Raw genomic sequence first — 25322 nt, 5'->3', positions numbered from 1 at the left:
TGGGCAAGGCAAATGAAGCTGGGAGACTAACATTTGAAAGCTGCTGCTCCTGTCTCTGTGCCATGATTGGGGGAACTACAGCTTGCACTACAGCATCAACATTATTATTACAGAGCTATAATAATGGGAGTCTTCACTGCGCATTAAGATCTTTTTTTGTTGCTCATTGTGATAGATCATTATCCATAAATCAATGGATTAACTTAAATACGGCAATCTGAGAGGGTAATGGAGGCAGTTGTTCTCCTTGGTTAAATGGACTAAATGACTATGTTAAAAAAATCACCTTAAAAATGACACCCAAAGGAAAGAATATATAGATTGCCTCTGACAAATTAGTCTTAATGACATTATTAATTTATGAACTAAAAAGAAAATGTTAATTGTTTTAGTGTGCAATTTAAAAATGGGTTTGAAGTTTCCCTTAAGATATAAGAACATCATTGGCCAACTATTTGTTCAGAGATAAGCCATATAAAGTGTCAACGCTTTTTAGTATTTTTCCCTGTCTCAGTAATTGGTCTGCCCTATTTTTAGCTTAAAAACATGAAGTTAATTGTAGTTTGAGATCATTATAAAAAGCCAAAGTATTGTTTTTTTAAAAAAAAATCTATGCATCATTGCATAAATCCATCTTATGACTCTATAAACAACATGGCATCTTAGCCATCGGGTGTAGTAGTTCATGAGAAGAACAGAAAGAATGTGTGATATCTACCAGTAGATGAAAGATGGTATGATGGCATTTATGTGTAATAGGAATAAACATATTGATCTACAAGGGTCAAATAAAAAGTAATGCATAATTTTAGTTTAAATAAGGATATCTTAATAAATGAAACAGGAAAGCAATCCTTAAAATGAGTTCATGATGATGATGACAGAAACGAAAACTTCAAGAATTGAAATTTGCATCAATACCAAAGAAATATGGAAGTTGATATCAGTACCAAAAGGAAATATATTTTCCTTTTCCGTTTCCTTGTTTGTACCCCGTAATTTTGTTTCTCCCCCCCCCCCGCTCATTCCTTTTTTTCTTTTTATTCATGTCTCCACACAACACTATTATTTACACACTTCTGCCAGCAATGGAAAACTGCTTAAAGTCATCATGAAATTTGTCTCTTCAACCAAGCTCTGACAGTCCTTTCTGCCTCTGTATTTGAGTCAAACAGATGCCACGAAGGCATCCTTAAAATTTAGGGAAAAGGTAAAGTTGCATGACAACAAGTCTGGATTGAATGGTGGATGAGATGAGATGGTGAGAGCCAACTACGCAATTACCTCTTAGGTGACTGGTGAAATACAAGCCCAGAGTTGTTAGTAACACAATCCCATTATTGTGTTTGCAAACTCTGCTTAATCAATGTTTCAAAGATTTGTGTGTTGCAATCTCATGTTCTGAATTGATAGCAGTTCCAGGTTCCAGGAAATCCATTTGTGAATAATACCAGCTGCATCTCAATAAATCTGTAATCCTTATTTTCTTGCCAAGCCTGGGTTTTTTAATTTTTAATTTTTTTTTGCCCGCAGGTGAAGCTTTGTGATGATATTTCATGGACTAATCAGCTGTCAAGATGCTGTGAACAAATCCCTCACTTTAGTTCTAGTAGTACGACAACAATTGCTGGCAAATGTCAACTCTATTTTTACATCTTTATTAAATTTCAATAAGAACAAAGAAAAAAATTAAAAAGAAAAAGGGAATGAGCCGGGGGGGGACAAAATTATGGGGTACAAACAAAGAAATGGAAAAGGAAAACATATTTCCTTTTGGTACTGATACCAAACTTCCATATTTCTTTGGTACTGATGCAAATTTCAATTCTTGAAGCTTTCGTTTCTGTCATCATCATGTGAGGAACCCATCAGGCATGTTCCCTCTAATATTTAAAAATTGCCAGTAATGTAATGAACACATTCCAGTGAAATCCAATTGTCAGTAATTTCCTTTTGAATAATCCACCTATTGCCAGTTAATTAGTTCATCAATATGTCTCATGTGAAATTATTGGCTGTTGTCATGGGTTTCCACTTTGTTCTTGATCACACAAATAAGTTCTTCCACTATTCTTTTAAAGCAATGCACAGGACTCACATCAATACAGTCATCACTATAATCAACCTGAATCAATCATATTACATTGCTTAAAGTGCACTGATAAGTACATGCTGTAGGTTTCTGTTTCACAAACAATAGCAGCACAAACTTTCTTACAGCAACTTTCTACCACCTACTAGAGTGAAAAAAGACAGGTGCTAAAGAAAACTTCAGATCTGTTAGCACTTCAGTGCTGTCATCTGTTGGCACTTACAATATTGGAGGTATTGCTTTTCATTCAGCCCGCTTAGATCATCTTTCTTCAAAAAATGGTTTATTTTATTAATGATCCTTGAATTAATTATCACTATTATTGTATGCTTTCCTTCTAGAAACTTAAAGTGGCTAACTATAAAAAAATATATTGGTTAAACTTATTGCAGTTCATTTCTTCTCCCAATGTAAAGAAATTACAGGAATAAAATAAATATTTTTGGTGTGGCTACTTGAAAAATCTATAAACTGAGCTCATTTGAGCCATCTGTTTCTCTGGATTCGCAATCCTATGTTTTTGAAGCATTGAGAGCATAGGTTTGTGAAAGATAAAAATTGCTAATTATTTTGATTTTATCTCAAAATGAGAGGTGCCTGCAGATTTGAGAAGTCCCAACAAAGCTGGCTTGAGCAGGGCAACAGGACTTGTTTCTTCATTACCCCATCTCTTGTCTTCCCATCTGGATGCTAGAGTATTATTGCTTTCTTCTGCTCCATAGAGTTAAAGGAGCATTTTGTCAGGAACCCTGCTGCCTGCATAATACATGTTTAAAAGATATATTGGTGGAACATGATTTGATGGTACTGCGCTAATTATTATTCAAGTCTGTTGAATTAACTAATAATTCAAGTCTGTTCATTCAGTGTTTACAGAGGTCATGATAAGTTTTGTTTTTACTTAAGGGATAATGTCAGGGACTGTCATTTTACTACATTTTGTGGGGAAAGATTATAGAAACAGAAAGGAAAGCTGCAAAGTTAACGTTTTCTTTTTGCAGAGAAAAAGCAAACCCAGAGCTTGGTCAAGCCTGTCTTAATGTACCAGAGATCAGGAAGGCTGAGTCAAGCCCCAGTGGAATTTCCTGGGGAAGGAGATGCCCAGTCCATCACTGTCTGCTCAATGCTTCTCCCAGCACAGTGAGGTACCATCAGCCCAGTTCCAGTCATAAGCTTGCACCCATCTCCACTCGGTCCAATGGCCAGTTGCCATCAGGCTCTCAGGACTCCTTCCAGCCTCACCTGTATTATCACTGCAACCACCAAGAAGCCACCAGAAGCAGCTATGCCTTGCCCCCTCTGCCAGGACATGGGGACCGAGCTACTTTGTGCTCCCAACGCTCCAGTGGGGATTCATTATCAACTCCCCGCCATGAGACTACTGAGAGTAGATGGAAGCAATGGCCACAAGACCAGCAGCATGTACGGCCAGTGCAACACCATGTTGTAACAGTCAGGTAAGAACCACATACCCTGGGCAGTTTAGCATGTCTCTATAAGAGTGATGGGCTGTGTGGAAGGCATTTGTTCTCCCTTGTGTCTGAAGGCCTGGTAGATAGCTACATAAAAGATAGGAGTCAAAGAACGGGGAGGAAGGGGAAGCTGTCCATTCATGGGTAGTCCTGGACAATGGACTGAGCAGTAGCAACTCCTATCACCTGCTCACTCTCTTCCCACTATGGTGAGCTCTACATTAGTTCTAATGAAATCATAATAGGCGTGTGTACACAGATATTACTCTTTGATCTTTTGGGGAGGAACGGATGATGCATTTCTTTCTAAAATAGCTATTCCATAGCTATACTAATTTTTTTAATTAAAAATTTTAAAAGCTTTTACAAATATTTACCTCCCCTCTCCCACCCTCCCCACCCGAACCCATCTCCCCCACAACCTCCCCCCCCCCAACCTCCCAGAGCAAATACAGGGTATAAATCTTTAACAATCATATTCTAAAGTAAACTAACAGACTTCAGCATCATCCTTCACTTGTACTTTAACTCCCCTTTTGTTGAGCTAACACTAAACAAATTATATCATTCCTTGCTTCTTTAATCATAAGCTATCTGGTATAGCTATCCTAATTTTATATGCTCTTCATCAGTAGCTTAATTTTAGAGCATCACTTTACCTGCACAATGCAGTAGCGATTGAATTTTTTTGAGACTTTGGGCGTTGGTACCTGTTCAAAAAACTAATAAACAACCTGAGTAAATATACTGAATATATTCCCATTTCCTCTGGAAATTAAGATTGGGTATGACTCCATAGCCAAACTAAATTCAATAGCAAAGTGTGAATACAACACTATAAAAGGTATGAAAAGACCCTCAGGATACAAGATGGTTTATAGGCTGGCCTTATTCTCATTTAATAACCTTCCCTTCATTAATTTCTCATTGGACCATAGCTAATGACAACAGACATTTTATTTTTATGCAACAGCAACGTTAGAAGTTTAACGATCCCCTTCCTGGCATCGGGCCAATCTAAGGGTTGCTTGTTGTGTTATTTTGAAGCATTAGTGCACCCTTGGGAGCTAAGCCTAGCTCTAAAACTCCACGTACCATAAATCAATGAATCTGCCTTTTCCAAGTGGGTTTTGCAGTTTTAGTCTGTGTGTGTTTTCACTCCAGAGAAAGTTTTTAAAGATCATATTTTTATAAAGTTTTAGAGGCAGAAACAAAATTATTTTAATCTTTAGAATGCTGTATGATATACGACTAATGTAGGCTTTCCTCCCGACTGGGCGCGCAATCTGCTTTTATTTTAGAATAAACTGGATGGGGAGAGTGACAAAATAAGTTATTTCTCTTGACAAAATTCTAATGAAAAAAAATTCTAATTTAAAAGTAATTTTGAACATTCTCAATTTTGTATCCTGCATGCTGATGTTTTTAAAATAGGTACATATCACAAGCTGGAAATGTTGGTATTTATCACTTTTTATTTTAAAATATTTCTATGTCATCAATATTATTTAGCATTATTCCTGTAACATTAAGGAAATTGGTAAATCTAGTTTTTCACTAGCTTCTTGGCTCTTTCCTAGCACATTCTGCTATGTTTGCATAGTCTCTTATCCATTCATCCCCCTGCTCCCCATAAGCTCTCTTATTTCAAGCAGTATGGGCAGCTTTGAAGGGCATTGTTCATAAAGGCATAGTTTGTGCCCCAGAGAAGTGGTAGATTTTAACTCCTACCCCTATGCAGCCAGCACATTCCCTTACTGGTGTAGAATGATAGGAGCTGCAAGGCACCAAGCTGGTAAAAGCTGTCCCATGCTTTCAACAGAAATACTAGTGTTTATATTTCAGAAGCAGAATTTGAACACTTAATTCATAAATTAATCAACTTGTGAATCAACCGATTCAGTAAACCCTGATATCTAAAAAAAGTGTCTACATTTTAATGAGTATCATATTTCACTTCCATTCTATCATAAAAACTCATGTCCATATTATGGCCCTAGTACACTTACAAATTCTTTGAACTTTCTATTCATGCCTGGCTCTTGGTTGAGTAGTGATCTTGGCAGTGCAGACTTCTTAATCTGGACGTTCTTTGTACTTTTCTTGATCTATAAGGAAGTAATTGCTGGGCATAAGAAGGCAAGGTATTATGAAAGAGTTCATTGTATCCCTTTTCTGAGGAGCAATAAAAGAGTTAATATTTTGCATTCTTTCTGATCTCCACCAGAGGTATGTTGTTGTCTATGGCCTGCTTTGGAGGCAGCTGCAAGCCAAATTTCAATTTGGAAAGTCTTGTAAAGTATTGCCTTAGGAGAGGTGGAATCCTAGAAGTTCTGATCTCTCGAAGGTATAGAACGAAATCCTTGAAAAGATTCTTAACACTCCAAATCTACAGCAAAATTCAACACCATAGAAATTGTATCTCTCAGGTCAAGCAAGATTTGAAAGTGAATGTTTTATTTTAGTTATTTACTTATTTATTTTATTTAGTTTGCCAAACAGGTATAAGTATAAACATAAATATGAACACAGTAAATGGGTACAAATAAATGGAGACAGTAGGACAGGGACAGAAGGCACACTGGTGTGCTTAAGCACGGCCCTTATAGACCTCTTAGGAATGGGGTGAGGTCAATAGTAGACAGTCTTAGGTTAAAATTATTGGAGTTTGGGAATGTAACAACAGTCAGGATGAGTTTGAACATCTAAATAAATTATTTAACGAAGATAACTCAACATAAATATGATGATGAAAATTATGTATAAATTATTTTTAGTTAGCATGACTTTGCATTTAACACAGAGGGGAAAAAATTCTTAGATTAGCCTTCCCCGTGTAAGCACTCACTAGCTTTTTTGGTGGTCTAAAATCTCCACTTTAAACCCACAAACACCTGTTTGAGAAACACTGGTGATTTAAGACACACAATTACTGATCAGATGAATAAATTTCACTCCTGGTTGAAATAAACAATCAAAGTTTAGATGCTACACATTAGGGCTTATTGCCTGTGCTACATGATGGAATTTTGACTCTGCATTTTTCTTGCTCAGAAGGCTAAATGGTCAAATCAATAAAGAACTATGCTTGGCATGAAATTAATAAGCCAATGATTATCTTTCTCCCTACAGACATGACAAAGTGTTCAGGATGCCAAAGAGGTAGGTTAAAATCCATTATTTCATGCCCTTCTATTATTTCACATTTTCTTCCTTCAATCCAGTTATTTTGAATGAGCCAAAATATTACTCTTGCATAATTCCAGGCAGGCAAAGGCCAGCAGTTAGATCAGGGGTGTCAAACCCACATCATCACGATGGTGTCACGTGATGTATCAGGACTTTATTCCTCTTCGCTAAACTGGATGTGGGCGTGGCTAGCGTGTGACACATCCGGCTCTTAAGTCCACAAGTCTTAAAGTTGCTGAGCTTGAGAAATACTGTCATAGTTTGGCCCTCTTTCTCTATTATTCATGCACCATGATAATAAGTATTCCTGGAATCATTTATGATTATCTCAGAGTTTGGAAATGGGAGAGTAGTCATACAGTCACCTTGCATTGGCTGAGTTACATGTGTTTGGTTTTTTTTTCCCAGTTTATTCTAACTAAAGCAGATAAGACCGCAAAAATCAGGCCCATGTTTTTTTAAAAAAACTATTGAATCCACAACAGGTAAATTAGAAGTATGCTTACACAATATATCTAGTCATTCTTCATTGTGTAATAATTACTTATTTACAGTATTTAGCTTGGAATTGGCTTTTTTAATGCTTCAAATTTTTGTTTAAAGAGTCAGGATTCAGCACACATACTGTACGTTACTGACATATTTACTAGCTGACCTTGTTTGGTTTTCTTTTAACACATTTCCTTTCACAGTTTTGTTACATTTTCTTACATTCAGGCTTGAGTTACACTAGATTTATTGACATACAATTTCTTATGCTTCAGACTTTCCCATCTATGTAACTAATAATCCCAATCTGTGCTAGGATGTTTGGAAAATGCAGTCCAGTATACCTGCCCAAAGTCAAAAGTGGCAAACTTGTTATGCTATGATTGTTGAATACGAAGGCTTAGCAGAAAATTTCTGATCCCAAAAATGTATCTCTATTCTATAAACAGGGATTTTCTGAATATTCTCCTGAATATTCCCCAGTATCTTCAGAGTATAATAGCCAAAAAAAAAAAAAAAATGAAGATGGCAGCCATGATGGTGTGTCAGAAGCTCCACATGTTTTTCCTGTCCATCACAACTCCCAGAAAAACCAGATGGAGCTTCAATTAAACTACCATAGCCACATTTACAGTATTCTGCAGATAATTGGATATAATGATTCACTGCATGAAATGAGACATGTTTTGTATCTTACATGCTTTAACTTCAAATTGATGACATTGTTTCAGTGGTGGGTTTCAAAAAAAAATTAAACCTACTCTGTGGGTGTGGCCACCTTTGTGGGAGTGGCTTGCTGCCCATGTGACTGGATGGGAGTGGCTTGCTACCCATGTGACCGGATATGAAGATGCCGACGACACTTGTCAGAACCACCTTAAATTACCTCACACACAGCATTGGCATGCATAAGAATATGATGTAAATTTGTTTTTTAAAAGGCATCTTTGGTTTGCATTAAAACAACTTCAACACACACAATGTTCTGATTGCACCATAAACGCAGTAGTCATCCTTACCTTTCACAGAGGCACTGAGTTTTATAAATATGAGCATGACAGTGTAGAATAATCATATCCAAGGACCAGTGGTGGGTTTCAAAAATTTTTGGAACCTCTTCTGTAGGTGTGGCCTGCTTTCTGGGTCCACTGGTGGAATCTCTTCTAACCGGTTCGGTAGATTTGACGAACCAGTTCTACCGAATAGGTGCGAACTGGTAGGAACCCACCTCTGCATTGTTTATTTATCATGGTAAGGCATCTATTACTAAAATGTAATGCGAGGATGAAGGACTACACCAGTACTTAGATTTCAGGGGGGGGGAAGAAAAACAAATATCAAACCATCTTACTTCAAAATATAAGTGTGTGGAATGTTGGAATAGTGTAAACAGAAACCAAAATAAATCTCATAGAATTTCAATACATTGTAAATTGTAACTAGATGCCAATCTCCTCTATTGTCCATTTGAGGTACCTGAAGACATCTGGTTGCCTATTGTGTGGGAAAGTACTGGAAGAAATGGCTCCTGGCCTGACCTAATAGATACCTTATGTTCTGAGTTTATGTAGTGGGCAGGAGATGCCAACAATTTTGATCAGATGTAGGGAAAAGAACCACCTGTCTGTGAAACCTTTAAAACAAAATAAGAATGTTCCCCAAATTTGGTAAAAGAGTATGTCAAAGGAAGGAAACCCAAGAGATTAGGTTTATGTTCTCCCAATAGTTTTTGCTTCTTTGCCTTTGGACGATTGGACATCAATTGCATTTTGCATGACAGCTTGGTACAATCTTCCTTGATTAACTGGACCCCAGCATGCTGCAATATAGCAATAGCAATAGCAATAGCAGTAGACTTATATACCGCTTCATAGGCCTTTCAGGCCTCTCTAAGCGGTTTTACAGAGAGTCAGCATATTGCCCCCAACAATCTGGGTCCTCATTTTACCCACCTCGGAAGGATGGAAGGCTGAGTCAACCCTGAGCCAGTGAGATTTGAACCGCTGACCTGCTGATCTAGCAGTAGCCTGCAGTGCTGCATTTTAACCACTGCGCCACCTTGGCTCTGTAATAGCCCTCATCCTATGGGAATTATAACACTTGTTAAGTAAAAATAAGATACTTGTGTGAGGAGGCAAATACGAGCAATAGTACCATCGACTCTCTTTGCAAAGAAGTCATCAAATGACATCTCTAGATTATTTTTAAAACCATCTATTTGTTTTGCCTGTTTACTTTTCTATCTTGTGACAGATCATCAAATCAAATCAAATGGAATAGAAAAAGAAAGAAAAAGCAGTTGCTTGAGTTTTTATTTTATTTTATTGCTTCTTTCTTAGTTTATCCCAAGTGATTGCTGAGTGGCCAATTGCTGTCTTAGTGTTCTGTTCGGTGACTGTGTTGATCTGTACTTTGGTGGGCCTACTAGTAGGAAATGTGCCAGATTTTTCTGAGCCCATGTGGGTAAGTTCATACTAATTACATAATTTGGGATTGAGCCATGCCCAATTGGATGGTCCCCAGACTACAACTGAATTGTTTTAACAGAGCTGGGAGATGGTGGGGATATTAGTCTTTTGGAGGACTACTGTTTGAGGGTGCTTACTTTAAAAGTTTGCTATCTGCTCTCCACCCAGTAGCATGCAGAAGCAAATCTCAGGGTGGTAACTGCATTTTGCCGTACTTTCCCAGAAACTTGATTTTAATGAATTTTGAATGCTTTAAGAATCCCTAAGTTAAAATGTTAAGGGAAGGGCCGCATAGTTTGGTGCTTTGTATATAAAGAAGCTAAACTCAATTGCCAGATAGAACTGAAAGTATGTTTGAAGGCTTTTAGTCAGACTAATTAATACTGAACTAGATTCAAAATGCTTAAATTTTGTTTATTGTTAGCTACTTCATTCACTTTTTCCCTCTTCCTATAGGGTACCAGTGAGAATGCTGGGGGGAAAAGCTAGGGACTAACCTTTAAAGTACTGTTTTTAAATTCTGCCCTTTTAGATGGTTAGAAACCATTAAATGATTTGTCCTTTATACATTCTGGGATAAATTGCAGGCTTTTCTAGAATGTGAATGGGCTCCATTCTATATTTAGTAAACAAGATTCTTAAAGATTCCTTACAAGGCAGCATCAACATAAAAATTAGTCAAAACAAGGAAGTGGACTCATTCACATATTACAAAAGGTATCAAAACAGACAAGATGGACGCTAGGCAGCCCAGTGTAAGTCTCTCATATCTACGCACATAAAATGATCCCACCTGGCTTGGATTATGCCACCATGACTGCCATCTTGCCTGTTTTGAACCCTAACCTCTGTAGATTGTTCTTGCCTAAGGCCCACCTGAATGAATTAGAGTACATGGTCTGAAATGAAACTTAAATGGTCTGAAATGAAAGAATTTGAGATTATTCAAAACTGAATGATAACAAGAATGTCAAAAGAGACTCTGAAAATTTTGATTAGAATGAAACAGACCTATTCTAATTTTTCTTTGGGATCATAAGGCTGTACGTATTTTAAAAAACAAGATTGATTGAGACATGTACCAAAATACCTGTTGTAGCTAATAAAATATCACATTTTTAATGTTTTTTAAAATCTTCCTTTCTTCATTATAAATAGGGTTTTGAACCACGAGACACAGAGATTGGCAGAAAGCTCACAGTTTGGAAGAATATGAAAAGCCAAACAGGCTATAAAAAGATGCTTTCCCTTTCTCCCTTCATTGACAACAGGTTGCTATTATTGTTTTTTCTACTATTGTTGTTGTTATTCCAGCAATAAAATAATGACATGCATTAAAATAATGAGAAAAAGATGTTCCCTCCCACCCCTTCTCTATGAATTATTTTTTTGCATCCTGCTTAAACAGTTTTAAGATTATTGCTTGAGAATTCAGTGCCCATTAAAGGAATGCAGATCTTATTGGGGGGGGGGGTGTATGTGTAGGATACTATAGTTTGGAAGACAGCAACTTTTGCATCTCATTTGGAAACCAAGGACCCAGAGTATGGAGGAAAATGGAGAGGCCAATCAAGCACAGTATTCCTACGGTCATTGAACCAGGTTTTGGTGCTTTCGGAAAAAGTTGCTCCCATTAGAAAAGAGGACTTTGGACCAAGAAGCAACAGGACTTTGGACCACTGTGCTTCATTAAGACCAGGGTCAACCCAGCCATCTACCAGGAGATTTTGGAGCATTTCATCCTTCCTTCCGCAGACGAGCTTTATGGGGATGCGGACTTCATTTTCCAGCTGCCCACACTGCCAAAAGCACCAAAACCTGGTTCAATGACTATGGGATTACTGTGCTTGATTGGCCAGCAAACTCGCCTGACCTGAACCCCATAGAGAATCTATGGGGCATTGCCAAGAGAAAGATGAGAGACATGAGACCGAACAATGCAGAAGAGCTGAAGGCCGCTATTGAAGCATCCTGGTCTTCCATAACACCTCAGCAGTGCCACATGCTGATAGCTTCCATGCCACGCTGCATTGAGGCAGTAATTGCTGCAAAAGGGCTCTAAACCAAGTATTGAGTACATATGCATGCTTATACTTTTCAGAGGTCCGATATTGTTCTATGTACAATCCTTGTTTTATTGATTGCATGTAATATTCTAATTTTCTGAGATTGTGGATTTGGGGTTTTCATGAGCTGTACGCCATAATCATCACAATTATGACAAATCACGGCTTGAACTATCTTGCTTTGCATGTAATGAGTGTTATTTCATATATTAGTTTCACCTTTTAAGTTGCATTACTGAAATAAATGAACTTTTGCACGATATTCTAATTTTTTGAGTTTCACCTGTATACCCTGAAATTAATTAATTGAAATAAAAATAAGATACTTAATGGCAATCTATGCATCTATTTATTCCAAGTCAAGGATAACATTGGAATCAAAATAGGAAAGCATTATCTTCCATCTCTGTGTAATGAAATTATGCCAATCAGCTGAGCTGATACAGAACAATACTCAGTTGCAGAGTTTCCTAACGATAGCCTTATTTCTTTTGTTAGCTTTGGAGATCTGGGCATCAACAAAGGGCAGAGAGCTTTACAAGGAGAACGAGAAGCAAGAATCAGGAGGATGGTGGAGCCAGACTATGAAAAAGATGGCTTCTTCTGTAGTCCTCCAGGTAAGATTAATTTGAAATGAGACTTCACAATACAAAACAGCAAGAATGGCAACATTTTATTTAATAAAATAATTGTAGCAATGAAAGATGCCATTTTGTCCACTATGCTAACACACATAAACAAACTACTAGTCTATATAGAAATTCAAGGTAAAGCATTCCCAACAGATGGCTGATCATTCTCTGTTTGAACACATTCTGTGAAGGAGAGCTTAACACGTCCCTCGGGAACCAGTTCTACTATTGAACTCTTCCTCTTTATTAAATCCCCCCCCTTAATATTTAACAGTAACTTGTCTTTTTGAAATGGAAACCAATTTATTCTGCATTCTGGATTGATAGCAAATAGGAAAAAAGGAGAATGGTAAAACTACCATGTTTCCCTGAAAATAAAACAGAGTCTTATTTTCTTTTCACTCCCAAAATAAGTGCTTGGCCTTATTTTCGGGGAGGTCTTATTATTTTTGAGGTGCAGGAGGTCCCTTAATTTTGGCCCATGGCCTGTGGATCAGCTGATCCAGAGAGATCTGTTTGTAGCATCTTTGGCCTGCCGTTCTTTTTGCGGCTCCTAAGAGAAGTGGCACGGTAGCTAGGATTTAGCAATAGCAATAGCAGTTAGACTTATATACCGCTTCATAGGCCTTTCAGGCCTCTCTAAGCGGTTTACAGAGAGTCAGCATATTGCCCCCAACAATCTGGGTCCTCATTTTACCCACCTCGGAAGGATGGAAGGCTGAGTCAACCCTGAGCCGATGAGATTTGAACAGCCGAACTGCAGAACTGCAGTCAGCTGAAGTAGCCTGCAGTGCTGCATTTAACCACTGCACCACTTCGGCTCTATCTGTTTCTATGAGGCCATTCCACGTGGATGGCAGGTGCATGTGGGGTGCATGGGGCATGTTCCCAACCCTTTCCCCCCCTCCAGGAAATGGCAGGGACCAGCTGCACTTGCATTTAAATATTTTGGGGAGGGCTTATTATCCAGGGAGATCTTATTTTGGGGAAACAGGATAGACTCTCAAAAGGATATTTGGGGGGCGGGTTTCCTGGTGATGCACCCAAATAATCTTTTTGTAAATTGGGTGTCCAGATTATGAAAATAAAAGAATGGAGTTCATTTATTTAATGCAAGGAGCTATCCAAGACTTTTATATACCCATCCAATAATGTTTATCTTGTATAAATGCATTTAAATATAGATATAAAACCAAACATACATTGCTCTTTTCTAATTTACAAGGAGCTGGGAAGCATTTGCATGCATACAGAAGAGGTATATCGATATCTTGTCTTTTCCTTAGTTAAAAAAATAGTTATAGTGTTAATAAACTTCTTTTCAACTGCACCTCACATTTGAAGATTTTTACAGGCTTTTACAGACTTTCCACAGAACATCTCCACTAGTTTCCCTGGATTATTTGCCCGCTGTCTCCTGTCCCACCCAGTTGCCCATTACTATCTCCCACACATTACTTTCCTGTCACTGAATTTGCCTCCTTTTGCCTAGCAGATAATTACTTCCTCTGCTGCTGCCATTAAAATCAATAATTCCTGGAAACACAAAGAGCAGATAAATCTTTGGGTTCTTAAAGTTGATGAGTTACTACAATTATTATGGATGGGGCCTACGGCTCTCCCTGTGGACTGATTGCACATCCCAAAAGGTAACATATCAATAATTTAGCAATAAACCATTGATGCCTCCAGGCCCGGTGGTCTGCTATTATTTCTTGCTTTTGGGGTCTTCTTGGACAGGAGACTCCTCAACCAACACCTCTAAAACTAGACATACGTGCATTTGTGATCTTGGTTAAAAGCAGGAACCTTACTTTGATACCAACACATTTCAACAATGTAAGATACTCATTCCACACATACTTCAGATTCTGAATTGTATGTCATCAATGACACATAAAGCTTTTGATGAAGACACTCTTCTTCTTGTGTCATATCTGTCATCGGACGTTGGCGATGATGTTGGTGATCCTATTTTTATCAACAGCTGCATGAAAAAGTGCTGTTAAGTTTTATCCAAACCAGTCCCTTAGATTTTGAAGCCACAATGTTCTTCTTGTGTCTGGACCTCATTTGCCTTCAATCTTTCCTTGGGGGATTAAGTGAAATATGGTGTATTTTTCTGGTTGTCATATCACATGACCAAAATATTCTAACTTTCATTTTTTTATGGTTTCCCTTGGCTTTCCCAGGCAGCTTATCACCTCCTCATTTCTGATTTTGTCAACCCAACTTATATGTAACAACCACCTGTAAATCCACATTTCTGAAGACACAGGAGATTGCATATGTGCATGCTATACTATTCTGATTAAAAACATCATTATTTTAAAATGTAAAAAACTAACCTAATTTACATGAGGCTATTTCATTATTTTTCCATAATATGATCGATGTTCCAACCACCATTATCTAACAACAATTCATTTAGGTCCTCAGTAGCTAATGTACTGGAGGAAAAATGAGGAAGCATCCGCTTATTTAAGAGGACCTCGTGTTTTTTTTTTAGCAGAAATAAAACTCTAAGGAACCATAACAATAAAAATCTTTTTAAAACAGCTCAGTTATGAGTGAAGGCATGCAGTGAGCACAAAATTCTCTGCATGATTCCATATAAATACGGTAGGAAATGGAATAATGTATCCCAGATGAGAGAATGGCTGGTTGGCTGCCATGGAAAATTCCACGATAACATTTCCAAATGTTTCTCATTTTAATTTGCTCAGATTGCTAACACTGCTGTTCTCAAAATATCCTGTGGCAGTTCAGTAGGATCTCATTCCAAAGCTTCCTTCTGATTTGGGTGTAGAATGTATAATTCACTTATTATTAATGCCAAGGTACCAAGGTTTTTTTAGATGTACTTCTCTCATACACATTCAATTTTATGCATGTCTCGGTGGAAATAAATCCTACCAACATCAAGGTGATTTATTTATAATTAAAGGTGTACAGGAACACAATATGCCCTGGTTTCATCATTCATTGTGATCAATTGAAATAGATATAATATCTAACAGCTACCTAGGAAAATGAATGCCAGGAAGCAAGCAATAGGACATATTCTGAACAAGAAATACAACTAGATTTAGGAGTGTTTCTTTCTCCATTATATACACTCCTCTAGACGTTCTGTAGCTGAATCAAAAATGAAATTTAATTAAAAAAACAAGTAATAAATAATATCAATAGAGGCAGGAACACTGACCATACTTTATATTTTGAATATGAAGCAACACTGAGTCATTGCCTTCTAAGAACAAATTTACATCAATAATGCTACATTAGCAGAATAACAGAGTTGGAAGGGGCCTTGGAGGTCTTCTAGTCCTAGTTTTGGCTTAGGCAGGAAACCCTAGACCACTTCAGACAAATGGTTGTCTAATTTCTTTCTTAAAAACTTCCAGTGTTGGAGCATTCAAAACCTCTGGAGGCAAGTTGTTCCCCTGATTAATTGTTCTAACTATCAGGAAATTTCTCCTTAGTTGCTTCTCTCTTTGATTACAAAGTTTCCACCCAATGCTTCTTGTCCTGCCCCCAGGTGCTTTGGAGAATAGCTTGACTCCCTCTTCTTTGTGGCAGTTCCAGACATATTGGAACACTGCTATCATGTCTTCCCTAGTCTAAGGTGACCAGACGTCCCGCTTTTGGTGGGACAGTCCCCCTTTTGAACAATTTGTCCCACGTCCCAGGTTTTTTTTAAAAAATCCCAATTATTTTTAAGTTACGAAAAAGCCTCCAGCAGCCTTGAGGCTCTCCTAGCAACTGGGAGCGTATATTCTTCGAGCTGAGCGCATTCCTGCCCGCGCATCCTTGGGAGCTGTTGCCAATGGCTGAGGGAGGAGAAGACTTTACTCCATGTGGAGACCGCGGGCTTCCCTCACTGATTTTTTCTTCTTCTGTTGCTTTGAGCAGCCCCTCCCTCCCCCCGCCTCTCTCTTTCTCTCTCTCATGGAGCTGGCGGGCTGCCTCCGAGGCTGTCCAAGCTCAGCCCCCCCCCTCTCTCCCCTCCCGGACTGCTGCTTCGCCTTGGCTGCTTGGGGCTTCTAAATTGGCATTGCGTGTTGTTTGGGGAGGGGATTACTGTGTCATAGAAACACAGTGTATGTCTCACGTGGCTGATAACCTGGTCTCTATACAGAAGAGGTAATTTAAAAAACTTCAGAGTGAATCCAAAAAGAGGGGAGAGAGAGGCTGAAGGAGTGTGTGCACAAGAGGTGGAATTTTATAAATGTCCCAGTGAATCCAGAGGAGGGAGGAGGGAGGGAGAGAGAGAGAGAGAGAGAGAAGCGGAAGGAGTGTGTGCACAGGAGGGGGAATTTTATAAACGTCCCAGTGACTCCAGAGGAGGGGGGGAGAGAGAGAGAGAGAGAGAGAAGGAGGCTGAAGGAGTGTGTGTACAGGAGAGAGAATTTTATAAATGTCACAGTTCATTTAGTGACCAAAGTTACAATGGCATTGAAAAAAGTGACTGATGACCATTTTTCACACTTAGCGACTGTTGCAGCATCCTCATGGTCACATGATCAAAATTTTGATGTTTGGCAACAGATTTGTATTTATGATGGTTTCTGTGTTCTGGGGTCATGTAATCGCCTTATGTGACTTTTTGACAAAATATAAAATTTTTAATCAAGCCCCTCCCCCCCCCGGTCAATGGTGTCCCTCTTTACCAATCTGAAAATCTGGTCACCTTACCCTAGTCCTTCTTTTCATTAAACTAGACATATCCAGTTCCTGCAACTGTTCTTCATATGTTTTAGCTTCCAGTCCCCTAATCATCTTTGTTGCTCTTCTCTGCACTCTTTCTAGAGTCTCCACAACATTAAAACAGGTTCTTCTTTTGAAAACGATACTCTCTACTGATAAAGTATAACAGTTCTAATCATTCTTCAACTTTGGAAAAGCTGTGGAGAGTTCTTTTTTTTAATATTAAATATACTATAGAATCTTTTTTCCTGTTTTTGGCAATGAACTAGGCAGCAAGCATTAAAACCCAAGCTTTAATCATTGTCGTCGTCGTCGTCGTCATCATCATCATCATCATCATCATCATCATCATCATTATCAACCTTATCCCAGGTTTATCGGAAAGACCATTAGGTGGATAAAAATGCCAAATCCAGTCTAAACATCTGGCTGACTGTGCAACCAACAACAACAATAATAATATTGGCACACTGCATACTATACCACAGAATCTTGGACAGTGCTCAGAAAATGTATCCATTAACAAATTTTCCATCTGTCAAAAGCAAAAGGAAACATTGCTTGGATCAACATATATATTACATCAATATATTCTTAGATTATTGGGAAGAATGAAGCAACAGAATTAAATTTGGAATGGTTCTGGACAGTGGTTATCTTACTTTTTAAATGCTATCTTCATGGATGGAATTTATGCAAGCCTTTTGAAACGGATGGATTAAGTTTTCTTCTTCTATTTTTTTCTTTTATTGTTCTCTGTAACCTATGGACTAAAGTCTTCCTCTTTCATTGCTGTGGGTGTTTTTCTAACTCATTTAAAGATTGGACTCTTTTCTCTAACTTGAAATACAAAAAAGATACAAAAGAAATAAAATTTGCAACGGTAACACTGCTGCTCGGCTGGGAGGTTTGTGGATTGGAGTTTGTGTATTGAAAATGGAAGACTTTTTTTTTCTCCACTGATTGTTTTGACTTGGCACTAGAAGGTTTCACTGCTTGGCTACAAAGAGTGATAAGAAGTGAAGCACACAGATGTCCCTTTGAAGTATATCTTTAACCAGAGAAAAGTGAAAACAAACGTTTTTGTGAATCTATGTTTTAATTTTATTAACCTTCCAAGCTAGAACAGCTGTGTTTGTTAGCTGAGGGAATGGCACAATTTCAAAAGCAAACAGAAATTTCAAGCTTGCAAAAGATACTTTCAGAAATACAGAAATTATCAAATACATATGAAAAGATAGAGAAGAAACTGGAAGACTTAGAGCATATAACAGCAAAATATGATGAAGAAATTGAGGATGTCTATCAAATGCAAAATGTGGTGCTTAAAACTCAAAAAATTAAAGTGGAAAATGAATATATAGAGATTAAACCTGCTGATATTTGTGGTGATTGGTTTGTCTCTGAAAATGGAAAGAATGGAATACTGAAAGAGGAATTAAATGGAGAGGAAATTTATCCCAGAGGGCAAGATACAGAAGAAGAAAAAAACCAAAGAATCTTTGGATTTAAAGAGAGAAATTATATTAGCAAAAGCATTGATAACACTGCTGACAATCAAAGGTAAGCTGAATAAGGAAACAGAAAGAGGGCATCAAGATTATATGAGAGATCTTATAAGCAAGGAGTTGCTAAGAGGAGTCTATACAAAGCTGATCAAGAAGATTGTTAGACGACTGGCACCACAAATGGCAGAAGATATGAGACTGCTTTGCTATTGGAAAGATATAGGTTGATAGATGGAAGAATATAATTTAAAACTAGTCAAACTTAGTGAAATTTATTGACAATATATATATATAGCTTAAATAAATAACTGATAATGTTACTAATATATACAATGTGTAGTGTTATGATGAGTATAATTGGATATAATATGAATATAGAATAGTACCCATGTAAGGAAGATTAGCAATCCCTTTGGATTATACATAAATGTTAACAATAACAATAAAAAAGAACTAAGTTAGATACTGTTAAAGTTTTGATTATTAGGGGGGAAATGTTATGATATAGGATACAGTCAACTGATACATTTCTATAGCATGTAAAGAAGAATGTTGTATTTGTTTTAAATTAAAAATAAAAAAGAGGGATAAGAATAACAACGTATATATAGATATGGGTATAACATAAGGAAACTGGATGTAAACTTTAAATAGTGACTTGGAAAGGAGGATTAGAAAACTTTGTTATTAAATATTATGGATGTTTAGCTAGAACAGGACATAAGGATTTAGTGTTAGTGGAGGATTTTAGAAATAATAATTGAAAGACCAGTATGTGGTTATGTATTAAATTTTGGTATATTTTATGATGAAGGACACTTTAAAAATTATAGTCAAATGAAAATGGAGATATGATAATGGTGACATGTATGAATATTTGAGTTAAAATACTTAAGTTAATATGAATTACATTTGTTGACTGTGGAAGATATGCACAAAAGTCTTTTTGTAACCAACTGATATACTTTCTATAGCATGTAAGAAGGATGTTGTATTTGTTTTAAATTAAAAATAAAAAATATTTAAAAAATAGCCTATATAGCATCATTATCATTATCATTACTATTACTATTATTGTTCCAAATAATTTATCTGGTCTCTTCACCTTTGTTACTACATGTATTTTGTTTTCCTTTTAGGAAAGAATTATTCTCAGCTGGTTTTCATGTCTACAACTGCTGGGAGCTTGTGGAATTTGCAAGCGATACAATCCATGTGTCAAATGGAACAGAACAAGGTTTGTAGTGTTTTGAGGAATCAACACATTTCCCTAAAGTGAGAGATTCCACTTTCATACTTCTAAATTACTTATGTAATTCTGAGATCATTTATATGCACACAAAGGAATGAGAATCCAGCATCCTCCAATATGGAATTAACAACAAAATGTAATGAAAAAACTCTTTTTTTTTGGTTGATCAAAATAGATTTGTGGGGGAAAAATTGAAAGGGGAAAAGATAAGAATATTATAGTAAAAATGTACTGTAGAAGTAATCTAGTCTAGTTCACTGGAATTGGGCAGTCAAATAAACAATAAATAAATAAATAAATTTCTGTTGTAGGGGGCGCTAAACCCTGTAGTTGTATCAGTCCTGGCAGGTGAATTAACCATCTTCTTTAATAATCTCAGACTAATGCCACAACTCATTCCTACCTAGGGGAGAAGAGGGCAAGGGAAAGGAAATATTCTGAAATAAGATAAAAGGAGTAGCCATTCTTAATCTAGGAAATATCTATTATCAAATAATTATTATATTAAAAGAAACAGATTAAAGAAGATCTGTCTGTCTGTCTGTCTAAAGGTTTCATTGTAAAAGCTTGTGGCTCTAAAAATCAGAAGAGGATAAAATACAAAAAAGACAAGAAAAAGGAAAAGAAGACAAAGGGCAAGAAAGTTAATCCTTTGATTAATGGATGTTTTTAAAGTGAAAGATCTGTATTGGGGTAATTTCAAAATGAAAGTATATTTATGCTTTGTGAAACTATGGCATTTAGGTATCAAAGCTTATGTTATCTTATGCTTGATGAAAAGTTATGAGAATCTGAAAATGTCCACTTCATTAAAATGCTTGATAATTCTTTTTTAAATCCTATTACAGTATTATTATGTTTGACACTACAAACTGCATATTATTATCAATGAAATGTATATGCTGTCCATCTCTGGATGGCTTATGTATCTAGTATAAAAGGTAATTAGCATATGGAGTAAAGGCTGAAGTGATTACCTTTCTTAACTCGGAGAATAAACACATTTTTGGCTGTCATATCATCATCATCATCATCATCATCATCATCATCATCATCATTTGTCTTAATGTTTATGTTATGCAGCAAAAGATAATGATTAGTTCCAGCTCACTGTCCTCTTATTGTCATCAAATAATCTTTTCACAGTTTTTGCACACTGATTTCCAGTTGGCAACCTCATGTTGTCATCAGCCCAACAAAGCCTCAGAGTGACAGAAAATGAGGATATTGGGGGGGGAAAGAAGAAGAAAGGGTGAGAGACACAGAAAAACCTAATGCATTATTTTCTTTTTGGCCGTTTTCCAGATCCGTTCACACCCACAGTTTGGAAACCTGTGTCAACGTACCGAAGCCAACGAATGCTGTCCAAGCTGGTCTCTTGGGAACTATATTGCTGCCCTACACAACCGATCTTCTTGCTTCGATATTACCCAGGCGGATGTTTCCCACACCCTGGCCCTCCTACGTTCTTGTGCCCCTGACTACCATAAAGGCATTCTTGTTCCTTCATGCATTGGTTTCAAGACTGAAAGAGACAAACACGTACAGTGTTCTAAACTCCCGGAGAAATGCACTCGGTTCCACGCAGTTTACGAGCTCCTTCATTTCTTAGTGGACAGAGATTTTCTCAGCCTGCAGACAGTGGGATATCAAGTGCCAACTCTGAAATATAGCCTGTTGTTTTTGCCAACCATGAAGGGAGCTTCCATGCTAGGAATCTACCTAAATAATCTTGAGTCAGGGGACTTGTTTGATAACTACACATCCATCATTGGGATGGACTTGGGCCTTAAGCAGAAATTATTCCAGCACTACCTTTTCCTGGATACCGTGTATCCAATCATGGCAATACTGGCAATATTTCTAAGTATATTTTGTTATTTACACTCGGTCTTTATCACTTTTGTCGTCATAATGATTGTCTTTGGTACCCTGATGATTTCGTATTTCTTGTACAAGGTGGCCTTCCAATTCTCCTACTTCCCTTTTGCAAACCTATCTGCAGTGATCATTCTCAGCAGTATTTGTGCCAACCATACTTTGGTCTTTTTTGACCTCTGGAATCGTAGCAAGAGCCAGAATCCATCTGCAGGGCTGTTGCAGTGGGTGAGAACAACCATGCATCATTTTGGTTACCTCGTGATGGCATCTTGCCTGACAACTGGTGCTGCTTTCTATACAAGCTACATGAGTTACATTACGGCCATCCGCTGTTTCGCCATCTACATGGGGACTTCTGTCCTGGTGAACTTGATATTTATGTTGACGTGGCTCCCTGCTTCAGTTGTACTGTATGAGCGATTCATAGCAAGGAAGTGTGTTTATAAACCAGAACACTACTGGAATAATACTGGGCACAAAAGGGTCATTCTGTCTTTCCATCATCTCCTCCAGAGTATCCAGACCACGTGGTGTGAAACTTCCAAATTATTATTTGAGAAAGTTCTTCCTTGTGGAGTAATCAAATTCCGTTATATCTGGATCTGTTGGTTTGCTGCCTTGGCTATAGGTGGCGCCTATATTTCCTGTCTAAATCCTCGACTAAGGCTCCCAACTTTGGAGAGGTCGTCTATACAAGTGTTCAGGTTAAATCACCCCTTTGAGAGATATGATGCCGAATATTGTAATGAGTTCATGTTTGAAAGGTTAGAACGAGAAGACATGCACATGCCTATCACTATTGTGTGGGGTGTACTCCCAGTGGACAATGCGGATCACTTTAATCCTAAAAGTAATGGCACTCTGGTGAGAGACTCAGCCTTTACCATTGAAAATCCTGAAGCGCAAAGGTGGCTGCTGCAATTCTGCCAAAATGTCAAGAATCATACTTTTTACTACACTGACGTGGAACAAAAATCCACAGTCTGTTTCATGGAGGAATTTCAGCAGTGGATGGACAGCAGGCAGTGCTCTAAGAGGGATCACAGCTTCAACCTCTGCTGTAACCACTTCTCCTTCCCATATGGCAGAGAAGTCTTTCTTCATTGCATCAAAATGATGATAATGGAGCACAACAGAGAAGAAGCCGAAGATCGTGACTTTGGTCTCCGATTCGACGAGAAGGGCAATCTTGTTGCCCTGGTGCTAGAGTTTCAAACCATTTACTACTATAGCTCCAACTACAGCAAGGTGAAACACTTTTACGATGAGGTTGGCTTATGGATAAGACAAGAGATAAAGGTAGCCCCCATGGGGCTTCAAAATGGTTGGTTCACCAGTAAATTGGAGCTCTATAATCTCCAGCATAGCACCGACACAGACACCATGGTGGTGCTGGGATTGTCAATAGCCATCTGTTTTGTGGTTCTCTTGCTCACAACTTGGAATGTCCTTCTTACTGCATTCTCTGTTATCACTGTAGCAGGTACTGCTCTGGTAACTGTTGGACTTTTGGTTCTTCTGGAATGGCAGCTGAATGCTATGGAGTCCCTCTTCATTTCAGCAGCAGTGGGCCTCTCCGTCGACTTCACGGTGAACTACTGCATTGCCTACCACTTGTGTTCCCACTGTGACCGTCTGAGCCGGGTAGCCTTTTCTCTGAAACAGATGAGCTGTGCCACCATCATGGGAACTTCTGCTTTGTTTTCCGCAGGTGTGATTATGTTACCTGCCACTGTGCTAGCATACAGGAAGTTAGGGATTTTTATGATGATGATCAAATGTATCAGCTGTGGCTTTGCCACATTCTTCTTCCAATCTCTGTGCTGCTTCTTTGGTCCAAATAAGAATTGTGGACAGATTCTTTGGCCGTGTATTCATATTTTGAAGGACTACTCCGAGAGCCCTAACTCCTCCAACAGAACTTTCACTTGTGGAGGAAATGAGAAACAGAACCGATTAGCAAAAGATCAGGAATCCAATGGTGCAAATGAACAGTATGAACTCCAGCCTTTGGCCCGGAAACTCAGTGACAGCTTTGACAATAGCACTTCCACAAGCAAACTGTCCAATCGTCCATCTGTCTTATCTGAAGATATTCAGCTCCAGGATAACCAGTGCCCTAGAATGGAGCTTCACTCATCCTTTGAGAGAGACAGACAGAAGCTAGAACAAACTGAGGGATGCCATATATCTCTTTGTCGGTGCCCTGCCTTGCAAACATCTTCTCCTTACAAGCCTGGAAGTAACTCAGGAATAGAAGCAGAAAATCATCAAGATGAGCTCTGCAGTGAGTGCAGGTGCCAAAAATATGATCCGAAAGCCTGGGAACATTCCCAGTCAGCCAGCACAATAGATGACAGACTGCTAAATAAATCTCATTATTCCAGCAATGCCAATCAACAAAAATCAGATTATACCTCAGAAAACAGTAATCTGCCAGAAGCTGAACTGTATGATCTTCACAGATGCCTTTATTCCACTGGTAGCTCTTTCAGTGTTCAGAATATCTCCAGCGAGACCTCTCTCAGTGATTTTGAACCCAGCATAAAAATTGTGGAATCAGCCAGCTCCTGTCCAGATCATTTAGATGTAGCTGATTCTTGCTGTTCCACTCAGAGAGGACACCTGAATGGAAAGAGAGACACCCTGAGGCTGGACCTAAGAGAGACTGTCTTTGACACCTCTGCATCAGCATCCCAGCAAAACAATGGCTTGAGAAAGACACGATTAGGAGGATTAGGAGGCGTGGATCCAGTTGTTCTACCAAACAGCAAACCTGATATGCCTGATGTTTGGATCAAACGGTCTGGGGTGCAAAACTCTGGATACTGAGGATGAAAAATCTCAAAGTAGAACAACTGCTATTTCACGGGCATGGAAAAATAAATTTTCGGCTGAAATAGCAGATTTGAAACCCTTCCTTTTTCAGCATGAAAATGAAGTGCATTAATGCGGAAGTGGAAAAAAAAACACTTTTAAAAAAACACTAAGCCAGCCAATTTGAAGTAGATAAGAAGGAAGTTTTAATGCAGTGTCAGCTAATCAACTGCCTACCCTTGTAGTCAGTGTCAGTCGGTGTTGATTATATTCAGTTATCCTTGTTAAAGAGAGCTGGTTTTCTCTAGTGGTTAAAGCATCACACTAGAAATTGGGAGACCAGGAGTTCTAGTCCTGCTTTAGGCACAAAGCCAGTTCGATGACCTTGGGCCAGTCACTTTCTCTCAGTCCTAGGAAGGAGGCAATGGCAAACCACCTCCGAAAAACCTTGCTGAGAAAACTGCAGGGACTTGTCCAGGGAGACTCTGAGAAGCCAATACAATTGAATGGAAAAGAAGGAGAAGAAGGAGGAGAAGGAGGAGAAGGAGGAGGAGGAGGAGGAGGAGGAGGAGGAGGAGGAGGAGGAGGAGGAGGAGGAGGAGGAGGAGGAGGAGGAGAAGAAGAAGAAGAAGAAGAAGAAGAAGAAGAAGAAGAAGAAGAAGAAGAAGAAGAAGAAGAATCCTGCTTAAGCTTAATCAAGAAAGAGTTGTTTGTAACTGTCTCTGGTGTAAGATGTGTTGCAATAT

General features: G+C 38.2%; 1 protein-coding gene across 1 annotated transcript; it reads left to right on the top strand.

Moving 5' to 3' along the window:
* The first annotated feature begins 739 nt into the window (after positions 1-739).
* DISP2 (dispatched RND transporter family member 2) lies at positions 740-25104 on the top strand. The gene is made up of 8 exons (XM_087704500.1): positions 740-795; positions 3094-3549; positions 6697-6726; positions 9582-9705; positions 10869-10981; positions 12275-12393; positions 19766-19863; positions 21184-25104. The coding sequence occupies exons 1-8, from the start codon at positions 740-742 to the stop codon at positions 24589-24591; spliced, it is 4404 nt and encodes a 1467-aa protein (XP_087560626.1). The 3' UTR covers positions 24592-25104.
* The last annotated feature ends 218 nt before the right edge of the window (positions 25105-25322 follow it).

This window comes from Thamnophis sirtalis, unplaced genomic scaffold (genome assembly GCF_051295495.1).
Source record: "Thamnophis sirtalis isolate CommonGarterSnake01/CBP01778 unplaced genomic scaffold, rThaSir2_p1.2 scaffold_1, whole genome shotgun sequence".
Lineage (NCBI taxonomy): Eukaryota > Metazoa > Chordata > Lepidosauria > Squamata > Natricidae > Thamnophis > Thamnophis sirtalis.
This window is presented reverse-complemented; position numbering and strand designations above follow the sequence as displayed.